The sequence below is a fragment of the Equus przewalskii genome, chromosome 1, assembly GCF_037783145.1.
Source record: "Equus przewalskii isolate Varuska chromosome 1, EquPr2, whole genome shotgun sequence".
Taxonomy (NCBI): domain Eukaryota; kingdom Metazoa; phylum Chordata; class Mammalia; order Perissodactyla; family Equidae; genus Equus; species Equus przewalskii.
Window position 1 is genome coordinate 140,511,864 of NC_091831.1, and position 20,875 is coordinate 140,532,738.

At 39.1% G+C, this 20,875-nt stretch overlaps 1 protein-coding gene across 12 annotated transcripts in view; it reads left to right on the forward strand.

The window, feature by feature from the left end:
• Positions 1 to 20,875, forward strand: part of ATP8B4 (ATPase phospholipid transporting 8B4 (putative)) — a 216,324-nt gene that overhangs the window by 120,041 nt on the left and 75,408 nt on the right. For 9 of the 12 annotated variants that reach the window (XR_011528524.1, XM_070580607.1, XM_008534847.2 and 6 more), the window contains 4 exons: positions 1,491 to 1,649; positions 7,950 to 8,038; positions 10,772 to 10,968; positions 16,865 to 17,073. Coding sequence is in view for 11 of the 12 variants with exons in the window: in XM_070580607.1 (XP_070436708.1) it covers positions 1,491 to 1,649; positions 7,950 to 8,038; positions 10,772 to 10,968; positions 16,865 to 17,073 (654 nt within the window). In the remaining variant the exon portion in view is untranslated. The remainder of the gene's footprint in view (positions 1 to 1,490; positions 1,650 to 7,949; positions 8,039 to 10,771; positions 10,969 to 16,864; positions 17,074 to 20,875) is intronic. The other 3 variants (XM_008534851.2, XM_070580625.1, XM_070580636.1) reach the window with 1 other exon arrangement.

Here is a 20,875-nt window from a genome sequence, read left to right on the forward strand (position 1 = left end):
GGATGTCTGGGAAGCTGCCTGTGAATGGCCGAGTGGGGGATGTTTAGGCAGCATTTCGGTTATACTGGGGCAAGGTAGATGGAGGATGGAAAAGCAGTCCTGAGGCCAAGAGTCCCTCATTCTTTTCATAGTTTTGTTTGTTTCTTTTTTTTCATGCAAGTTGTATTAACGATAGTAATCTGGTTGGTCGGGAGTGATCAGGCCTTGTGGAAACCGGATGCTATCACCTATATCTAGGAGTTTTAAAAGGAAGACATATCATCCTAGGAAGGAAGGGAGCCCATGGAAGATGGCTGTAAGTGCAGAAGGAGCTTCGTGAGTGGTGTCACAGTGTAATAAGGAAGTTCTCTAGGCTGGTCTGGTCTCCTTTCCCTTCAATCAATGCTGAAGACATGCCTCCCTTTTTCATTTTTCAAATGCCACTTTTTATGTTCCAAACTACCATTTTGGCTTCTGATTACATAAGAGTATTTTTATTGTTTTCGAGAGAGAACTACATAGGTACCGATCTCACCCTGCTCTGGCTTGAACCTTGTTTAGATCTGCCCACAGCCTCCTTTTTCATTTCTTCCCTCTCTTTTCCTTCCTCTCTCCGTCTGTCAAGTCTCTGTACTCATCACTCATAAAAATTTAACCCCGAATTCAAATACATTGCAATGCAAATGTATTTGAAACTAATAGTTATATTTTGTGACAGGGTTAGTAAAGATTATTTCTGGTTTCTTTTTCTAAGAGAATCCTCACCCTGAAAATGTATTTTCTTATTGAAATAATGGAAGGAATTGATTCATTGATTTGGAATGCACATGCCTTTGGTTTGGAATGGGCTTGGAATTTTAAAAAACGAGAAACATCTTCTGGCCAGGTTGGGGCAAGTTATATGGTGCCTCTGAGAGTCCCCAGAACTCTGAATCTAATCAAGATAAGAAGCATGGAACAGCTGAAAGGAATCACACGCATTCTCAGGCCCATGTGGCAAACCAGGCTCAGGTTTCTTGGGGGTGGAATGGAGTAGGACCTCCTAAATTCTGATTATGAGCCTAGAAAGGCCTCATTAACTTTGGTTGTGAAACTGGAAGTACGCCATCTTGACCTCTGTGAAAGTTCCCATTAAGTAAAAAGAGATGCAATAAGAAAAGCCTTTAGGATAGTCCCTGCTTTATCTTTTCAAAAGTCATTGTTACAAACTAGAAGTAGAGACCAGAGGACTTTTTAGGGAAAAAAAAATCCCAGGCTGTCAAGGTTTTTATTCTTATTGGACAGTGCAGAAAACTGTGTTCAAAACATTTGATGGATTTCCATCTTTGTATCCCCTCCAGCTTATTTTTTCCTAGCACAATCTTGTATATGTAACACTGTGCTGTCCAAAATTGAAGGAAAAATATGGTGTATATTAGAAGAAGGGTGGAAACACGGTACTGTGTGTTTCTAGAGTTCGAGGTAGTCATAAAGAGGATTATTGGTTTTTTGTCTTTTTTTTTTTTTTACAGGGATTGTTGTCTGTGAGGCGCCCAACAACAAATTAGATAAATTCACGGGAGTCCTCTCTTGGAAGGACAGCAAGTACCCCCTCAACAATGAGAAGATCATCCTGAGGGGCTGTGTCCTGAGAAACACCAGCTGGTGTTTTGGCATGGTTATTTTTGCAGGTACGGCTGACTGCCAGGGTCGGTTATGGGAGAGCCCTTCCTGATATACACGTGGGCACAGTCTCTCCAGGTTGAATGAGCACAGTGCTTTTATTGCACACAAAGTGCTGCTCTGGCTTGACTGCAGAGTGCAGGGCCCCAGGGGAAGCTGTCGCTGCTCTGGAAATAGTCTGTGTGGCCCCACAGGGTGAGGAACCGTTGACATCCTGAACTTATTCTTAAGTGTGCTTGGGCCTTAATTGCTCAATGGGTGCTAGATCCCTACTATTTTGTTTCTCTTTCTTTAATACCATCTCAATCATCTCCCAAATTATGTGCATTAATCAGCCTGCCATGAAAGTAGGGGAAGAGTATGAAAGAAAGCTCCCTACTCTGCTGTTAATTTCGTAGTTTGGAAAGGTCAAGCCATCCTTTTGGAAAAGCCTTCTTGAAGATGCTGCAATCATTTCTGTTTATACTCCATAGCTGCTTCTACTATTTGCCAACAGGAGAGTGCGTCCTGGAAACACTGTGCGTGGTGGAGGTGGGGTGGGAGTGGGGGGAGGGAGGGGAGGTGCCTCCTTACTCTTCCTGCTGGCTACTTTTCCTGTCTCTACTTTATCTCTGTGGGCTCAAGGTGGCACTCTCCTGCTAAGGAAGCTTCCAGTAGCACCATTTCGTAAAGCCACTCAAATTGTGCTCATGGCTTCAATTGCCAGTCCTTGATTTTTAAAAATCCTGTTTATTGTGACACCAAATTAAGATGTATTTTGGGCCCGTTGACTATATGTGCAATCAAAATTGAAATATTTTTCTTAACTGACTTTCCTCAACAACAACAAAACGTTCATTAAAAACTCAAAGTGTTCCAAACCTAGAAAAGGCCTCCCAATTCCTCCTAAGTGCTCTCAGCTGTGGGTGTTAGCATGACTCTTGCTGCTTGGGGTATTGCCATTGTAGGACCTGGGAAATCCCTGGAAATGAGGCAATATATGTGCTTTTATCTGGGGATGAATCTGGTCTCATAATTCTCTCATCAGAGGCTTTTATTCTTTAATCAGGGAAATAAACCTGTGATTGTATATTTCCTTATTTGCATCTTTCTTGCATGGAGAAAAAGAGAGCTAGGCTTATGCATTAACCTCCCTTTCCCTTCCACTTAATGAAGGGGAGATTTCTTGAAGGTCTACTGATGGGAAGGACCCTCCTGATTTGCTCCCTGTCATCATAGAAATAAGGGTGCTTCATCCTAGGAATGGGCTATCATCCAAAATTTTGTTTGCCTTTGTGTGATCTTGTTTGGCATGACTAATTCAGGACTATGGTTCAGCTACAGCGTGTTAGGCTAGGACAGCTGCTGTGAGCCACTCAGGCGCCAAGTTTTCCTTCATAAGGTTGGCTCTATGGGAAGATGCTCCCTACATAGAAGGAAGTGGGTGGTAATTTGAATAGGTCTCTGTCCAAGGAAGTATAACAGAAAGTTCACAGAATTTGGATTGGACAGATCTGGGTTCAGATTTGTTTACCAGCTGTAGGATGTTAAGCCTCAGTTACTTAAACTTCCTAAGCTTTAGTTTCCTCTGCTGTAACATGGGATAGAGAGTCATCGTAAAGGCTCAGTGAGACAATGCATATGGAAGAGGATGCTTGACAAATGTTATTTTCCTTCCTTCCCTGCTTCTCCCTTCTTTCAGCATTAATTCCAAGTGTGTTGTGTGCTCCACAGGCTGAGAGTTGGGAAAACGTACTGCTCCTTGGATCTTGGATTGGGGAAACACCCTCTTCTTTTGTGATGTGGCCTGGATGTTCACTGTCAGGGGACCTTTATGAGGCATATATTTGTAGAGCAGTGCATGCCTGCATTGACTTTAGTCTGGGCACCAATGTTAATAGAAAGCTTATCTAGAACCAAGGCAGGCAGAGGAATGGTTGGTTTCATCAATGTCTAAGTTGAACAGATGAGAGTCTCAGAACCCTAAGTCTTGAGACATCTAATTTAGGGAACTAGCTCCATGTGAACACCTAGATCTTATGAAAGTCATCCAAAATTAATTATTGACTATATTTCTGCATTATTACTTTAGTTACACCTACCATTAAGGATTGTGCAAGGAATATAGTTGACACAGACATGGTTTACTTTACAAATCTATAATTAATGGGGGTCTAATATACATTAACAACTAGACCATGCCTCCCTGTTAATGGCTTTTCCTTTATGCCCAAGAGAGGAGATAGTCTTGTTTCTGAGGGTAGGAGTTTTATTCATTTAAAGAGTCCATAGGAGTCGGCACCATCTTGGTGCCCAGTAGGTTTTTGTCGTGAATGTCCTCCATTTGCCTCTTCAGATCTACCCTCACTCTTTCCCACTCTTCCCTCTGCCCTGGGAGGCTGACTTTTATGGGTTACACTAATAGGTTTCCTTGAACTTTGGCTTCTAGCTGGCCTCTGTTATTGGGGATCCCTGGGAAGAGATCAAAGAGAAAGAAGATTGAGGTCAAGGTGTTTATTCACCTAGACTGCCTCCCGGTGTAGTCACTTCAGGCTGGCCGGGTCCTTCAACGTAAAGTCCCTCTTCCTCTAAAGGCTGCAACTTCTACACACCCCTTTCCTTTAGGGTCCAGTAACCACTTCCTCCCCTCATCCCTCCCTTCCGGCTTAGATGGGGCAAAGTTTTGATTGCAGCTGAATCCCTGGTTACTGCATTAACCTTTTGCTTCCCCTGTACCTTCATTCACACTTTTGTAAAGAGTCCCTTTATGAATAAACCTTCCTCCAATTATCCTTGTTCAATGTGTCATCTATTTCCTGTTTGGACTCTGAATGAGTAACAGTCTTAAATATACCTTGATTGACCGAGGTCAGTGAATTAATGAATTAATGGACTATTTCATATAAAGATTGTGGTTAAGAGCAAGAGCTTTAGAGTTAGATATATCTGGGTTCGAATTCTGGCTCTGCCACTTAGCAGACAAGAAATCTCAAGCAAATTATTTACATTCTTTAAGCCTCAGTTTCATTATTAGTGAACTAAGGTTGATAGTACTTAATTTTTTGACTTCTTTTAAGCATTAGCTGAGATAAAACGTGAAAAGCACATGTGCACACTGCCTAAAACATGGCAGGTGCTTAATAAATTAATTAATTCATTGAACAATTCTTTCTTGAGTGCCTAGTATGTGGCAGGCACTATGCTACTTACTCATTTGCGATTAAGAATGTGAACAAAACAAATGCGGTCCCTTCACTCGTGTGGCTTTGAGTTTGGTAGAAGAGAGTCATTAATCTCAAGTAATTGTAATAATGAATACATAATCTCAAACTGAGGTGAGTGCTCTGAAGAAAAAAACGTGGACTCACAGGAGAATGTAAGGGAAGAATATGAAAGAAAAGAGCAAGCTAGAGAAAAGGCACATTGTAGCAAAGGCAGGAGTGAGGATGGTGAGGTTAAAAAAACAAGAAAGCGGGGCTGGCCCCGTGGCTGAGTGGTTAAGTTCGCGCGCTCTGCTGCAGGCGGCCCAGTGTTTCGTTGGTTTGAATCCTGGGCGCGGACATGGCACTGCTCATCAAACCACGCTGAGGCAGCGTCCCACATGCCACAACTAGAAGGACCCACAACGAAGAATATACAACTATGTACTGGGGGGGCTTTGGGGAGAAAAAGAAAAAAAATAAAATCTTTAAAAAAAAAAAACCAAAAGACAAGAAAGCCAGTATGGAGCGTGGAGAGCATGGAGGATAGGGATGGACTTGTGACTGGAGACATGAATTGGGGCTGGACTGTGCAGGCCCTTGTGGTCTATATCCAGAATTTTGGTCTTTATCCTAAGAGCATTGGGGAGCCATTGCAAGTTTTTCAGACAGATGGGGGGTGTGTGTGTGTATGTGTTAAACTTGAAAGGTTCACTCTTGCCTGTAGTGTTTATAAAGTTGGTAAATAGCAGGTCCTAGAAAGAGTGTATGATCAGGGTGAGGGAGGAGGAGAAATATTGATGAGAGTTGGGGGCAGAGTGGATGCAGGGAGACAAAGTCACTCGGCTTTTACCATAGTCCAGTTGAAAGATGATGGTAATTTGGATTAGGGTAGGAGTCATGGAGATAGACTAGAATCCTAGATTTCTCCCAGCTTTCACAATGGGAGGGATGGTGGTCCCATTCACTGAGATAAGGAACCCTGGAAGAAGATTGCAAGTTGGGCTGGACAAGGGCCGCTTGAGGGTCCTTAGAAAGATCCAGGCAGAGATGTCGTGTAGGCATTAAATATATGGGTTTAGAGGTCAGAGGAGCAATCTGAGCCAGAGATATACAGGTGACCTATAGATGGTAATCAGAACTGTGATCTTAGATGAGCTTGCCCAGGGAAGGTGGAGTGAGAAAGAAAAGAGGATGCCTGTGCCTGAGTCTTAAGGGATCTTAGTTTTTAATGGCTGGGTAGAGGGATGAATGTACTGGAAGACAAAGAAGGAGCTACCAAAGAGGTGGGAGGAAAAGCAAGGGAGCTTATAACACAGAAGCTAAGAAAAGAGTGTGTTACCAAAGGATGGAATAGTCAACAGTGTCAAAGGCTGCTGAGAGGTCAAAGAAGGCATGGGGGATATTGATGATAACACCAGATCTGTTCTGGTGGAGTGATTGGCCCAGAAACTAGGTTGAGTAATGAGCAGGAGATGAAGAAGCAGGGGCTTTTGAGTATAGAAAATTCTTTCAAGATCTGTGACTATGAGGGGAAGAAGATATATATATACCAACATCTGTGGATATATTTAAATTAATGCTTAAAAACCCATTAAGTGGATTCTTTTGCTAGTTTGTGTTTTTATGCCTAAGAAATGTAAATTTTTAGCCCAAAACTGGTCTGTCGACATTTCAGTGTTTAGCAATCACAAACTTTATGTGCTTTTTGTGATCTTTACTATAAAAGAAATGTTTCCCACCCTCAATGTTCATATGAATTTAATAAACAATTCTGAGAAAATGTGGTCTTCTCTACACAGGAATAGGACGGTGGGGTACAATTTCCAACTCAAGACAGTGAATTGTTATGAAACCCCAATCTGTGCTTCAATTAGTCTTTTAAGTAGGTGAAAGTCTATTAAGAATGCCCATTCTTCCCTGACTTCTAGGATGGTGTATAATTTTACGTGTGCCTCCCTTCTCTCCTTTCCTCCATTCTCCCTTTCCTCCTATATTAAATGTCCATATGGATTGATGATACTCATGGGAAGATGACGTAGAGAAGTCAGATATAATTAAGACTTAATTGCTTCTATTGAGCATCTTCTCTGTCCATAAGGAATTTTTTTAGCAATATATTCCAATTTTCTCCTTTGTTAATTATCTAATAATCCACCTCTAAAGCAGTTAAGAATATTTTAAGAATTCCTTGAACAAGGCGCTTAGTAAATATATCATGAGATAATGTATTTACCTGAAATAAATCTAACACAAGATTTAAGACAATTCTTGCCCTTACAAAAAGTGCATATTATATATGCAGTGTGCAATACACAATAAAGGTTTAAATTACTTGCTGATATACTGTTTGGAGTTATTCCACTTTCTCCATTAAAGGCACCTCAAATCGTTTTGTTTTTTCATGGGTGTGTGTGAGAAAGATTGGCCCCGAGCTAACATCTGTTGCCAATCTTCCTCTTTTTGCTTGAGGAAGATTGTCGCTGAGCTAACATCTGTGCTAACCTTCCTCCACTTTATTTGGGACACCGCCACAACATAGCTTGATGAGTAGTGTAGGTCCCTACCTGGAATTTGAACCCGTGAAACTCAGGCTGCCAAAGTGGAGTGTGTGAACTTAACCACTATGCCACTGGGCCAGCCCCACCTCAAACCTTTCTAAGAAACAGGTCCAGAATTTGATTTCTTATCTTAACTTTCCATTTTTCACTTGTGTTCTGAATTGTGTTTATTACTGTACTGCATTCTTTTTAACATTCTCAAATTATTCTTCACTTTTATTGACTTCATTATCTTTAACTGCTTCAAATTACAAGCTCATCCCTACACAGATTTTTGAAAAATGGCATTTCTTAAATCTTTGAGCTACAAGTTCTGTCTAGATTTATCCAATTCTAAGGAGACCAATTCTCTTGCAGTTTCCAGAGTTCTTGTTAACCCACCAGTTGAGAACCATATACAACTTAATAATGGCCCTTGCTCTTACTAAAAGCTAAATTATTTTGAGAAACATGTTCTTTTCCTGTCAGGAATATTTGATATGAGTAGGAATTCTTCATCATCATCATCATCATCATCATCTAACTGTTTCAAAGTTGTTATTCACTTTCTCCTTTTATTTTTTTGCAGGTCCTGACACTAAACTAATGCAGAACAGCGGTAAGACAAAGTTTAAAAGGACAAGCATTGATAGACTGATGAATACGCTAGTACTATGGGTAAGTTACTATAACAAAATTAGGCAATGTTAGTAGTCATTGTTATCTTATATTTCTTATATTCTGCTGGGAATTTTTTCAGGAGTCTACATTTTCCTTGGGTAGTTTAGATTTGGAGATTTTGCATCTTGGGCCCACGTATACTGCCCTCTACTTCCTAGATTGTGATTTCTCAACCGTTGGGAGAGTTTCTTATGAGAGGTAGGTTAGTGCTATGGAGGCCTTCATGGTCTTCCAAGATCTCCATATTCCAAGGATTGGTTTTTGAAAAACAAAGCATGTTTTTTAAGGTAGTTTGGTCTTTTTGTCATCTTACCTTTGCTCATGTCCTCTCTCCATAGCTTGTAAACAGACTGGCTTCCTGGGGGAGTGACCTGTGTAGTCACACAGGGTCTCCACTCTGAAGGGCTTCATGCTTGTTACTGATCTGTTGCTGTTGTGTAGAAATTCTTAATACTTTTTTACCAAGGAGTCCCACATTTTCATTTTGCACTGGGCCCTGAAAATTATGTAGCTGGTTCTACTTATGAATCCTTTGACACCCAAGTCACAGTTCTCCTCCTTCCTGAAGCCTTCTAAACCTCCCAGCCCGTGGTTATCTCTTTCCTCTGAATATTTTTAAATGATTTTCTCTGCCACTCATTTACCAAAGACAGTGAGGTGTTCCTCGCATCCTACCCTTTTGTGAGTTAATCTTGTGCTACTTCATGCTGTCGATCTGATTGTTATCTTACTTTCTGTGTATTATTGCTTTGCCTCCTATATTGGGGTTAAGATTGAAGAGCATGATTTTGAAATATGACAACAGTGACTTTGAACCATGTTTCCCCACCTGCCCCATTACAGACTCACAATTGTAAAGAATCTGAGCTCAGTGGATGTTTGCTTGACTGATATACAACATGAATAAGGAAAGAAGGAAACTGATACTTCTTGGGCACAAAATATTGGTCAGGCTCTGTGTTATACTTTCAGGATCACCCTCAGACCTGGGTTTTCCTTCAGCTACATCTGTCCCCATGGAGCAGCGTTCATGGGGCCACCAGGACATGCCTAGACAGAGCCCATGCCACCCTTCTAGAATTGCCAATTTCAATGGCTCTGAGCCCACTTCTAGGGCTTGTGTGGGGGTTGTACATGTATCCACCACAGAGTAAGATTACTGGTTGTAAAGCAGGGACTGTCTCAGCTTTTCACGGTAAAAAATAGGATGATCCACTGGGGAATTAGCTGCTGAGTCCATCCTTAAATTAGGGCATTTAATGTCAAGTAGCACCAATTTTAATGCTTATAAAGTAATTCAGTTCAATTAATTTGTTGCGTAAGCCATTGAAAGAAAAGAGGATACTGTGATATCAGTTCCAAATTGTAGGATTTCAGGGATTCACAATTCTACTTTTTCTCTAATAGTAATGCTTTAAATCAGGTTTTCCCCAACATTTTCTTCCTATGTGCCTATTTTGTTCATGAAAGAATAAAGAGAAAGCAGTTCTAGAATGCCTGAATATTCTTTCTTGGAGGAAAAAGGAAAAGGGAGGAAACACATCGCTCTTCTCCAGCCCCACTCCTCCTTCAACAGTGGCTGCTCTTGGCTCCTAAGACAGTGTGACACTTAGCAGAGCCAAGTCTCCAGAACACGGTGTTCAGCTCAGGTCTTACCATGTTCACTGAGTTTGTGGTCTTCCTTTCCAAGGCTGGGATCTGGGGCTCACAAGGGACTGACCTTTTGTCTTTCTAGTTGCTATAGCTCCACAATGTCTGCTTTTCTAATACTGATGCTGAGCACAATGTAAAAGTTGGCTAATGATTTTCAGGTTGCTTCCCACTTTTTTTAATCTCAAAAGGAAAGTATATATGTCATGCAGCATTTTAATTAATCCTTATCTTTCTCCTTGACCTTAAATAAGATTGTGCAGTTACATCTATAACCAAGAGACCTGACTAGTCTGAGACAGGTCTTTTTTTTGAAGATTGGCCCTGACCTAACATCTGTTGCCAATCTTCCTCTTTTTTTCCTCCCCAAAGCCCCAGTACGTAGTTGTATATCCTAGTTGTAGGTCCTTCTAGTTTTTCTATGTAGGATGCCACCACAGCATGGCTTGATGAACAGTGTGTCGGTCCATGCCCCGGATCTGAACCCGTGAACTCTGGGCTGCCGAAGCAGAGTGTGCGAACCTGAGACAGTTCTTCATGACTGATATTTTCTTCCTTTTGCTTTTTTGCCTTGAGTGACCATATCTTTATCATTTCAACAGGACACTTTTGAAGGTGAAAGGGGGGAACACATTAATATTATGCCTGGACAATAGGTATAAACTGGGGCTGACCAGGGCAAATCAGGACATATGATCTTTTTTACTTAAGCCGCTTAAATATATGCACTCATCAAGAATCAAGGATGTGAAGTTATTAGCTTTACAGCCATAGACAAGTTATATAATCTATGCTTCCATTTTATTTTGTTTTGTTTTTTACCTGTAAAGTGTGAAAATGATTGTTCCTATCTCAGAAAGTCAATGAGAGAGTTAAGAAAATGTATGTAAAATATTTAGCTGAGCTCTTGACATCATAATGTTAGAATTTACTCCTATGTTTAATGATAAGTAAGGAGAGCTTTGTACAACTTGCTTTTCAAATGATAATTTCTTGGAGTTAGAAATGTAATTCGATTGCATCGATCTGACTAGTTTTGGGTTCAAGTTAAACTTAACCAGACTTCTGTTCTCATTCTAGATCTTTGGGTTTCTGGTGTGCTTGGGAATTATTCTTGCAATAGGAAATTCAATCTGGGAGAAACAAGTTGGGGACCAGTTCAGATCTTTCCTCTTCTGGAAAGAAGGAGAGAAGAACTCTGTGTTCTCAGGATTCTTAACATTCTGGTCATATATTATTATTCTCAATACAGTTGTACCCATTTCATTATACGTGAGGTAAGTGGAGAGTTTACACTTTAGTGAAGTCGTTTCACTAAAGCCTTTGTTTTGTGTAATCAGTTTTGTTTGTTTTAAAATTACAACAGTGAGATAGATGTCTTGCTCTGCTTATGATCTGCTCGATCTCTTACAAATGAGGCAACTAAACTGCTTAATCTGTTCAACTTTTACATTTTCAAATTGTAAGAAATGCATTTTATTTTCTTCTTCATTTGATTCAACTTTTTAGGAATGTTTTTCTTTGGAATACCTGGACTATAAGATAGTCTCGTGCAACCTGATCAGTTAGAATTGGGTTGATGTTGGGTCGGAAATGGAAGACTATTTGGGGAGATCTATTGAGATGGTGCCTTCTTGCCACTAGTCTGGCTCCACATACCTGAATTCAGATCCTATTCTACACTTACTAGCTCCATAACCTTGGGCAAGTTACTTTACCTTCCAGTGCCTCAGTTTCCTCACTTTAAAAATGGAGAGAATAATAGTTCTACTTAATAGGATTGTATGAGGAGTAAACAAACCTGTAAAGCTTTTAAAAAAATGCCTGACACATTGTAAGAGCTTAATGAATGATGAATAATGAATTAATACTTTTCCTATTATTATTAGTAGTAGTAACTAAAAATGAATACATGAAGGAGTTGAATTATAGTTGGTGGTGCTTATTCATTGTCAAATAGGAAGTAGGATCCATAACTCCCTCTACAACTTGATCTGCCATTTCTAGATTTGGTTCTACAAACTAGAGCTAAAGTGATCTCTCTCTCTCTCTCTCTATATATATGTGCAAACACCTCTCTCTCTCTCTATATGTACATGTATATGTATCTGTGTGTGTGTGTGTGTGTGTGTTTGATAAGGCTTAGAAACTGGTCCTACAGTCTGCGCCTGAGACATTCTTGATCCTAATTCTACCAAGACTGAGCCAGACAGCCCTAACAACACTGGAGCCAAGATGAGACTTGGTTGTTTGACATTCCTCATCACCAGGATTTTAACAGTACACAAAATCATCAGCTCTAAATCCCTACTAATTTTTACGAGCTTCTCTTTCTCTTTTTCCAAAATCCTAGCTAGGAAGCAAGGGAAGTTTAATGCATAAAATCCACTCTTGTTTTGGATAGTGGTCAGGAAACTGAAATGTCAAGTTGTGGGAAATTGACTTGAAGTAGTGGCATGTGGCCACAATGCCACAAATTGCTTTGGGTCTTCTGGAGCTGTGGTCAGAGTGGGCTCTATTTAAACTGTATCCTACTGGCTCATCTTTGATTCCGAGGACCTCTCATGCTTGTATCCAATTATAGAGTCTGTAGTAAATCCTGCTCTTTGCCAGAAGAGCTATGGTCAGCTTTTATAGCTTTCCTTTTATGTTCTAAATGAAGAATAAATGCCCATAGCAGTTTGCCATCTGCACATGCGCAGTTTCATATGTCCTCATGAGGGAAGTACATTCTGTATACACTCTTTCTTTGAAGCGCATTGGCATTTTTTGTTTAATGATTTGAAAGATTGGTTTTTTTAAAGACCAAGGCTAGATTCCCAGGTTAGGATTGTTTTTTCCTTCTAATGTTTCCCCTCCTGTGGTGGAAAGAAAACCTGTTTGGAATAGTCAAAACCTAGGTTCTGGTCTTGGCATTGCCACTAATAGCTGTGTGACCTTGGAGAAAAGCACTTGGCTTTTCTGTGCCTTAGTTTGCCTGTCAAACACATGCTGCTCAGTAAGATGAGGGGATTAAAATAATTGATTTCTGAGTTTCTTTCTGCTGCAAATAATACCACCTTACCTTTAGGTAACGTTGCATATTGTATACCAAGTGCTTTCACATACTTCATCTCATTCTGTCTCCTAACAATCTTCTGAAGTAGTTATTGCTGAACTTTCACAAATGAGATGATTTGCTCAGGATCGTGGAGCTGGTTAGGGACAGAACCAATATCCAAACCCAAGTCTTCTGACGCTTGGCACAGTGTTTTTCCTCTACGCTTAAGCTGGGTATGTTTTATTAATCAGTGAAGATGTCAACAGAAAAAAAAAAGAGACTAGGGGCTGGTCCCATGACCGAGTGGTTGCTTTCGCGCGCTCCGCTTTGGCGGTCCAGGACATCACTGGTTCGGATCCTGGGTGCGGACCTAGCACCGCTCATCAGCCGTCCTGAGGTAGTGTCCCACATAGCAGAACTAGAAGGACCTACAACTAGAATATACAACTATGTGCTGGGGGGCTTTGGAGAGGAGAAAGAAAAGAAAAGAAAAGAAAAGATTGGCAACAGATGTTAGCTCAGGTGCCAATCTTTAAAAAAACGAAAAAAGAGGCTAGAATTCTGTACCTGTTGGTATGGCGTAGTATTGATGAAGATAAATGTGAACTTTTCTCTCACCAAATAAGAACAGTGATTTTGATCTCAACTTGGGGGAAAAAGCATTTCAAGAAATTTCAGGTTGCTAGAAAAAGAGACTCCCAGGTATTTCTGTTCAGAGGATTGAAGGCCTTCTGCAAAAGCTTCCATTAGGCTTTGGAATACTACAAAGCATAAATTAGTGCCATATGTCACTTGAGGATGAAAGTGTGAATTTCCTTTGAATGGTTAACAATTCCACGTGAACACAGGACGTTGATTTGGGTAGGATATTTCTATGCTGTCAATTTGTTTGTCTGTAGTGTTAAAACATACCCAGCTACAGTTTTTTAAAACATCATCTTAAGAAATGCAGCCCTTGTACTCCCAAGGAATTTGCTTTTGAGTGGTTTTCCTAAAGCAATAAGAACTCATTTCCCTGTTGCTTGTTTTGCCACAGAATGGGCGGAATCCTAAGCCTGGCTCTTTGCGTGGTCAGGCAGAACGCTAAGAGGCTTGATTATGCTAACTCTGAACACTTGTCTCCTTTTCTCTGCTATTATAAAACAAAGGGCTGAATGTTCCACTGTGGCCCTCCCAAATCCTGTTTTCCCAAACAAAAAGGATACTCTTTCTCTCTACAGACTATTTCAAAGTCTAAGCATTATTCACATTAATTTAGAATACTTCCGTTGGCTTGTACTGCAACAGAGAAGGATCACATTCTGTTCCATTCATTTTGCTTTGAGTTTTCAGGAGATGCTTTACTTTCAGATAAATGAAGGCTTCAAGGATTTGTACAGTTATCTGCATAATACCATTCTTATGGCATTCTTAAAGTCAGGTCTGCATTGTCTTTACCAAATGCCTGAATTCTGGTCTTAGCTCTGTGGTTAATTATTTGTGTGATCTTGGGTTAGTTACTTAATCTTAATGTCCTTATTGGTGAAATTCGGGAATAGAGTATCAGGATTCATTCATTCACCACTAACCGACTACCTATGACAGGTAAGACTCTGTGCCTGGTCCATTGTAAGTGCAACACCTTTGAAAGAATGGAATAAGGAAAATGAAGCTGAATTAGAACAGCTAGCAAGGAACTTACAAGGAAGAAGGGGGGATAGAGAAGAGTAAACTGTAACAAGACAACATATAAATAAATACCTGCAGAGTATGACTGACTGATTTTTATATTGTATGATTCTACAGGCTCATAGTGTGATTTTTAGTTTGGGTGAAATAAGTGTTATCATTTAAATAGTAGAAATGAGCTGAGACCATACCATTTTTTGGGAAGGGAGATGAAGTTATGTCACGCACCTATAGAACTAAAAGTGTAGACGTTAATGCCTAGAAAGGACTTGGGTGTCATCTTTTGTCCCCAAGGAGACAAATGTTCAGAGTTAGTACAATCAGGCTGCTCTCAACTTTCTCATTTTACAGATGAGAAAACCGAGGCTTGATTCCCATTGAGATCAGGAATAAAGCTATGGGTCCTTGCTATTATTATTACTATTTTATACTGCTATGGATGTCCTTGTTAATGTACTAAGACATGCAACTGAAATATCAATGAACAAAATGAGACATGAAACTGAAACTGAAATAAACCCATTAGAAAGGAAGAGCATAAACAATATGATTACAAACCTAGAAAGTCCAAAAGAATAAGTCTGTAAAACTCTTAGTGAGGTAATTCAATGTCTGATTTTATGACATAATCATGTTTTTTAACATTAAAAAAAGCTTTTAATATTAAAAAAGTCTTTCCTTTAAACCAATAAAAATTTAGAAAATTGTCCCATCAATAAAAAGATACAATGTCCAGGAGGAAATCTATCAAGCTATGGTGTGGACCTGTGTGAAAACAAAGCAAAACTAAACTAAATGAAAATGTTTTACCAATAGAGGTACTTTTCAAAATTGAATTCCTGGAAAGATTTATCCTTCTCCTTGAAATTGTATTTAAGTATTATAAAATATTAGTTCTTTTCAAATAAGAGTTTAACATAGACTTGATAAAAATCCAAAATAAGTTTTATGAAAAAGCTGATACATTGATTCTGAAGTTTATTTAGATGAATACATTGATTCTATCAGAGAGAATAAATGCATGATTACAGCTAAGAATTTTTGAAAAAGGAGAGAATAAAGGTTCCCTTGTCTCTTCCCAGATATTGCCAAATTTTATACAGCTACAATAATGAAACAAGAGATGCATTAAGTGACATACTAAGGAACAAAATTGAAATCCCTCGAACAGAGTCTGGTGAGGAAAAGAATTTCTATGAGATGTGGAAGCATCCCAACACAATAGGGGAAGGGGCTCATTGTTCAACACATGGTGAACACATGGAAAAACTTTCTGTTGGCAAAAATTGAAATTAGCGCCTCATACGTACATCCTACTTCAAAAAATTCCAATTGTGATAAAGAATTAAATGTGGAAGAAAAATTTAAGTATCTGTATATATAATCTTGGCATAGGGAAGGCCTTTCTAAGCAAAACTCCCAAATAGAAACTATAAGCTATGGATAAATTTGATCAATTAAAAAGAGAAAACTTCATGTCAAAAATAGTGGAAACAAAATTAAAAGACAAATGACAAATTGGGTAACATGTTTGCATAATGTGTATATATAAATTATATATATGTATATATAATTCTTACAAATCAATAAGAAATACACTAATGTCTGAATAGGAAAAATAAAATAGGCAGACACAATTTAGGTAATTTTGAGAAGAAATAGAACTGGCCAGTAAAATTTGAAAAAAAATGTTCAATTCACTGATAAGAAAAGAAATACAGTAAACAGTAATGAGATGCCATTTGCTTCGGCATATGATAAAGATAATTTTCAATAATCTAATGGTAGAAACACGTTGTTATAATCTTTTTTGGAAATCTATTTGGTTTTATGTATGACAAAAAGACTGAAAAAGTTCATACCCTTGGCCATAGAAATTTCACTTCCAGAGTTGGAAAGCCATAAATCAGCACTAGACCATGAGACAAAGCTCTTTTCTTGATAAATGGGCAGAGTCATATGACAACACCCCCTTGTTTTCTCTCACTATCTGCTATGGTTTGCTTAGTGTTTCGTGGAGATGCTACTTTCCACCTCTTTTGACAAAGTAAAGGCACATTGAATAATGTATTGGAGAGGAAGTCCTCAATAACACATTTCTTTAGATCAGACATCTGACGAACACCTTTAACAGTTTCTCCTAAGATATGGGAGAGATGCCGACCAATATACTAACACAAGTAATCTCCACTAGGCTTGTTTCTTGAAAATAGAGAACTGTGGAACATTCCCTAAGGCTTTATGGAAAACCAGCCTATTGTTTCATGGTACTGCAAGGAAATGACTTAGAAAGGTTTTTGAACAGACTCTGCTGAGATGCTTCTGAAGGTCACTAGGACCTAGGGACAGAGCATCACGTTTTCTTCTCAACTGTGAAGACTTTGGTAGACTTCTTACTTTGGCAAAGCTTTGTGTGTTCTGAAATTGATGGAGCATTTCTTTTTTTCCCCTTTAATGGATGAAAGTGTGGAAGTGATTCGTCTGGGACACAGTTATTTTATAAACTGGGATCGGAAGATGTATTACTCTGGGAAAGCCACGCCTGCTGAAGCTCGGACAACCACGCTCAACGAGGAACTGGGCCAGATCGAATATGTTTTCTCTGACAAAACGGGCACCCTCACTCAAAACATCATGACTTTTAAAAAATGTTCCATTAATGGGAGAATCTATGGTAAGGGGAACAGTTCCTTTTTTTAAAATAATGATATTAACAGTCCTTAAAAAGTAAGCAGCCTTATTTTTTTTAATTAAAAAACCCAAACCATCTCTAGCTTTCTTATTAATAGGGGCACCACCACCATCTGACATAGTGCCAGGCACATAATAAGCCCTTACTAAATATTTGTGGGATGAATGTTGGATAGTTTCGTTGAAACTTTGGCTTGTTACCATTCATGGGTAGAGGTGGGGGTTAGCTGTGATACAGTCTGAGTTTCCTTTCCATGTTCCAACTGTGTGATTCTGCTCTGTGGTACTTAATAGACTCCCATCTCAGGGAAGACAAATTCTTCTTAGTCTGATTTATTGCCGTAAAAGCAGAATTTTATACTTGCTTCCCATCAGCTTTGGAATTGATGTTAGGGCCTGTGTTTGGGAGAATTTACTATTCATTCCTGAGAATTTACACTGGAGAGGGCTACTTGGAGTGGCCAAAGAAGCTATTTCGTCAATACCCAGTTCCTGTCTGTGTGCGTTTGTCAGGATACCTGCTCTGTATTTGGATTTTCAAGCATTCTATTTGTATGTGACCCTGTCACCTCGACTTTGGCCAGACAGTAGACAGTTCCCTCTGCTGAGAGCATGGAAGCTCAGCAGGAGGCTTCTGTTGGCTTCCTCTGGACTCTCAATCTCGCTTCACTGGACTCTGAGTGTCCAGTTTCTCAATACGGAAATCTCAGGCAGTAAAGGAAATCTGAAAAAGAGAAAGAAAACTTGCCTTTGTCTCCTGATGGGAAACTTCACACATTGCCACGTATCTTAAAGCAAGATTTGACCTTGGACAAAAACTAAGAAATACAAGAAGTTGATTTTTATACTCTGCTGCCGTTTGGTCTTCCTCTTCCAACTCCACTCCCATCACCCATGGTCGCCATGGTTCCCTCACCTCTCCTCTGCCCACCCTCCCTTCTCTGGTGGTGGCCCAGATGCTTCTGAACCTGGGCTTCCACAAGCACTCAGTTACACTGTGCATTGCTTGTGTCACTGTTATAATGACTGGTAAACAAAATAGAACCTTTCCTTCAAAAATTTTCTTTCAATATTATTTTCAGAGGCTTTCTAAAATTACTGCCTTAACCCAAACAGTAATTTAAGTGGGAAAATTTTAGAGTATTGGAGATGTTTTGTTTTTGTTTGTTTTTCTTTCTTTTTTTATCGCACAAACACGGGTTTATAACGTTAGATAAATTTTCAACTGTACATCATTTTATTTCAATTTCTGTGTAGATTACATCATTTTCACCACCCAGAGACTAATTGCAATCCATCATCACAAATTTGTGCCTAATCACCCCTTTCACCCTCCTCCTTCTCCCTTTCTCCTCTGGTAACCAGCAATCCAATCTCTGTCTCTAAGTGATTGATTGTTATTGTTTTTATCTTTTACTTATGAGTGAGATCATACGGTATTTGACTTGCTCTCTCTGACTTATTTCACTTAGCATAATACCCTCAAGGTCTATCACAAATGGCCAGATTTCGTCATTTCTTATGGCTGAGTAGTATTCCGTTGTGAATATATACCACATCTTCTTTATCCATTTGTCCTTTGATGGCCACCTAGGTTGCTTCTAAATCTTGGCTATTGTGAATAATGCCGCAATGAACATAGGGATGCATGTATCTTTATACATTCACGTTTTCATGGTCTTTGGATAAACACTCAGCAGTGGAATAGCTGGATCATATGGTAGTTCTATTCTTAATTTTTTGAGGAGTCTCCATATTGTTTTCCATAGTGGCTGCACCAGTTGGCACTCCCACCAGCAGTGTATGAGAGTTCCCTTCTCTCCACATCCTCTCCAACGCTTGTTGTTTCCTGTCTTGTTAATTATAGCCATTGTGATTGGAGTGAGGTGGTATCTCATTGTAGTTTTGATTTACATTTCCCTGATAGTTAATGATGTTGAACATCTTTTCATGTGCCTGTTGGCCCTTTGTATATCTTCTTTGGATAAATCTCTGTTCAATTCTTTTTCCCACTTGTTAAATTGGGTTGTTACTTTTTTGTTGTTGAGATGTATGTGTTTTTTGTATATTTTGGTTTTTAACCCATCAGATATAGGGTTTGTAGATATCTTCTCCTACTAGTTAGGTTGTTTTTTCATTTTGTTGATGGTTTCCTTTGCTGTGCAGAAGCTTTTTAGTTTGATGTAGTCCCATTTATTCATTTTTTCTATTGCTTCCCTTGCCTGGTCAAGCATGTTACTTGAAAATATGCTTCTAAGACCGATGTCGAAGAGTGTACTGCCTATGTTTTCTTCTAGAAGTTTAATGGTTTCAGGTCTTACATTCAAGTCTTTAATCCATTTTGAGTTGACTTTTGTGCATGGTGTAAGATTGTGGTCTACTTTCATTCTTTCTCATGTGGCTGTGCAGTTTTCCAACACCATTTATTGAAGAGACTTTCCTTTCTCCATTGTATGTTCTTGGCTGCCTTGTCAAAAATTAGCTGTCCATAGATGTGTGGGTGAAGATATTTTGAATTTGGGGGACTTTTGGATTCTTTTGCCATGGCACATATGATAATATAATATTATCACTTCTAGGAAATTCTCAGACATGTGGACCAAGATTTAATTTGTAGAGATGTTTGTCACAGGGTTATTTTTAGAGAAGGCCCTTGATTTTTCACAAAGTGTATATCCCAAGATCTTTGCCAATCTCCAAATTTACAAATCCTATGATAGCTTATAATTTCCCTCATAAAATGCAGGAAAGTAACTGAAATATTTAAGTAACTCCATTAGATCCTTAATTTATATGCCATTATGATTTATTTATAATGTTATTAAAATATATTCTTATTAAAGCACTCACAGAATGTTTCAGAATCACTTTTTCTTGTTTTCATACAAGTTGGTCTTGTTTATCTCGTAGATCCAGGCCTTGGGAAAATTTAACAGTCCACTCTGGTTTATGGAAATCTTCTATTTTCTGGCTCACAACTAATATTTTCTTAGACTTCTTTAATTTTTCTTCACTTCCCTCACCAGCCCTAAAGATGGGCTTTCTTGGGGGGACCATTTTACACAAAGATGCAGTTTTGTTTTGTTTTTGTCATTTATTGGAGTTACTGCCTATGGGGTAATGCCTGGAACATAACTGCAGTGAGTTTGAAATTTAAGTTCCAGGTGCTTGACTAGGCTCATTCACCAGCTCAGAGATGCCTCCCCCCATGCAGTCACACAGCATTCCAGATTTAGACCTGTGCCCCAGAAAAACAGCAGGTAACTCTTTGTCGAGTGCTTTTTTGGTCATGGCATTGTGTAGCGGAAAGAGAAAGACTTGGGTTCAAAAAGCCACTCTGCTGCCCTTTTAGTTCTGGTTGAGTCATGTCACTTTGAGCTCAGTTCTTCAGTTCCCTCATCCATAAAACAGGAATCAAAATCTTCATGTGGCAAGTTTGTTATAAAGATTAGTGATAATGTAAGTACCTGGCGCAGAATTGCTGCAAGTCACTCTTATTATTATTACAAAAAATACAGTCCTGGCAAATAGTGTTAAACTTTCAAATGCCAAGCGAAAATTAGAAAAGTCTTAAAGGCCTCCAAATAGGGGGAAGCTCAAATAAATTACACTACATGGACTATTATACAACCTTCAAAATTAGATTCGCGAAGAAGTTTTAATGGCAGGAGAAATTCTTACACTTTAAGTGGCTAAAAAGCACCAGGAACTAGAGATTTATAAACAGTCTGATGAATACATCTCCACACACGTGCACAAAATCAACCTGAGAAAAACTCTACAAA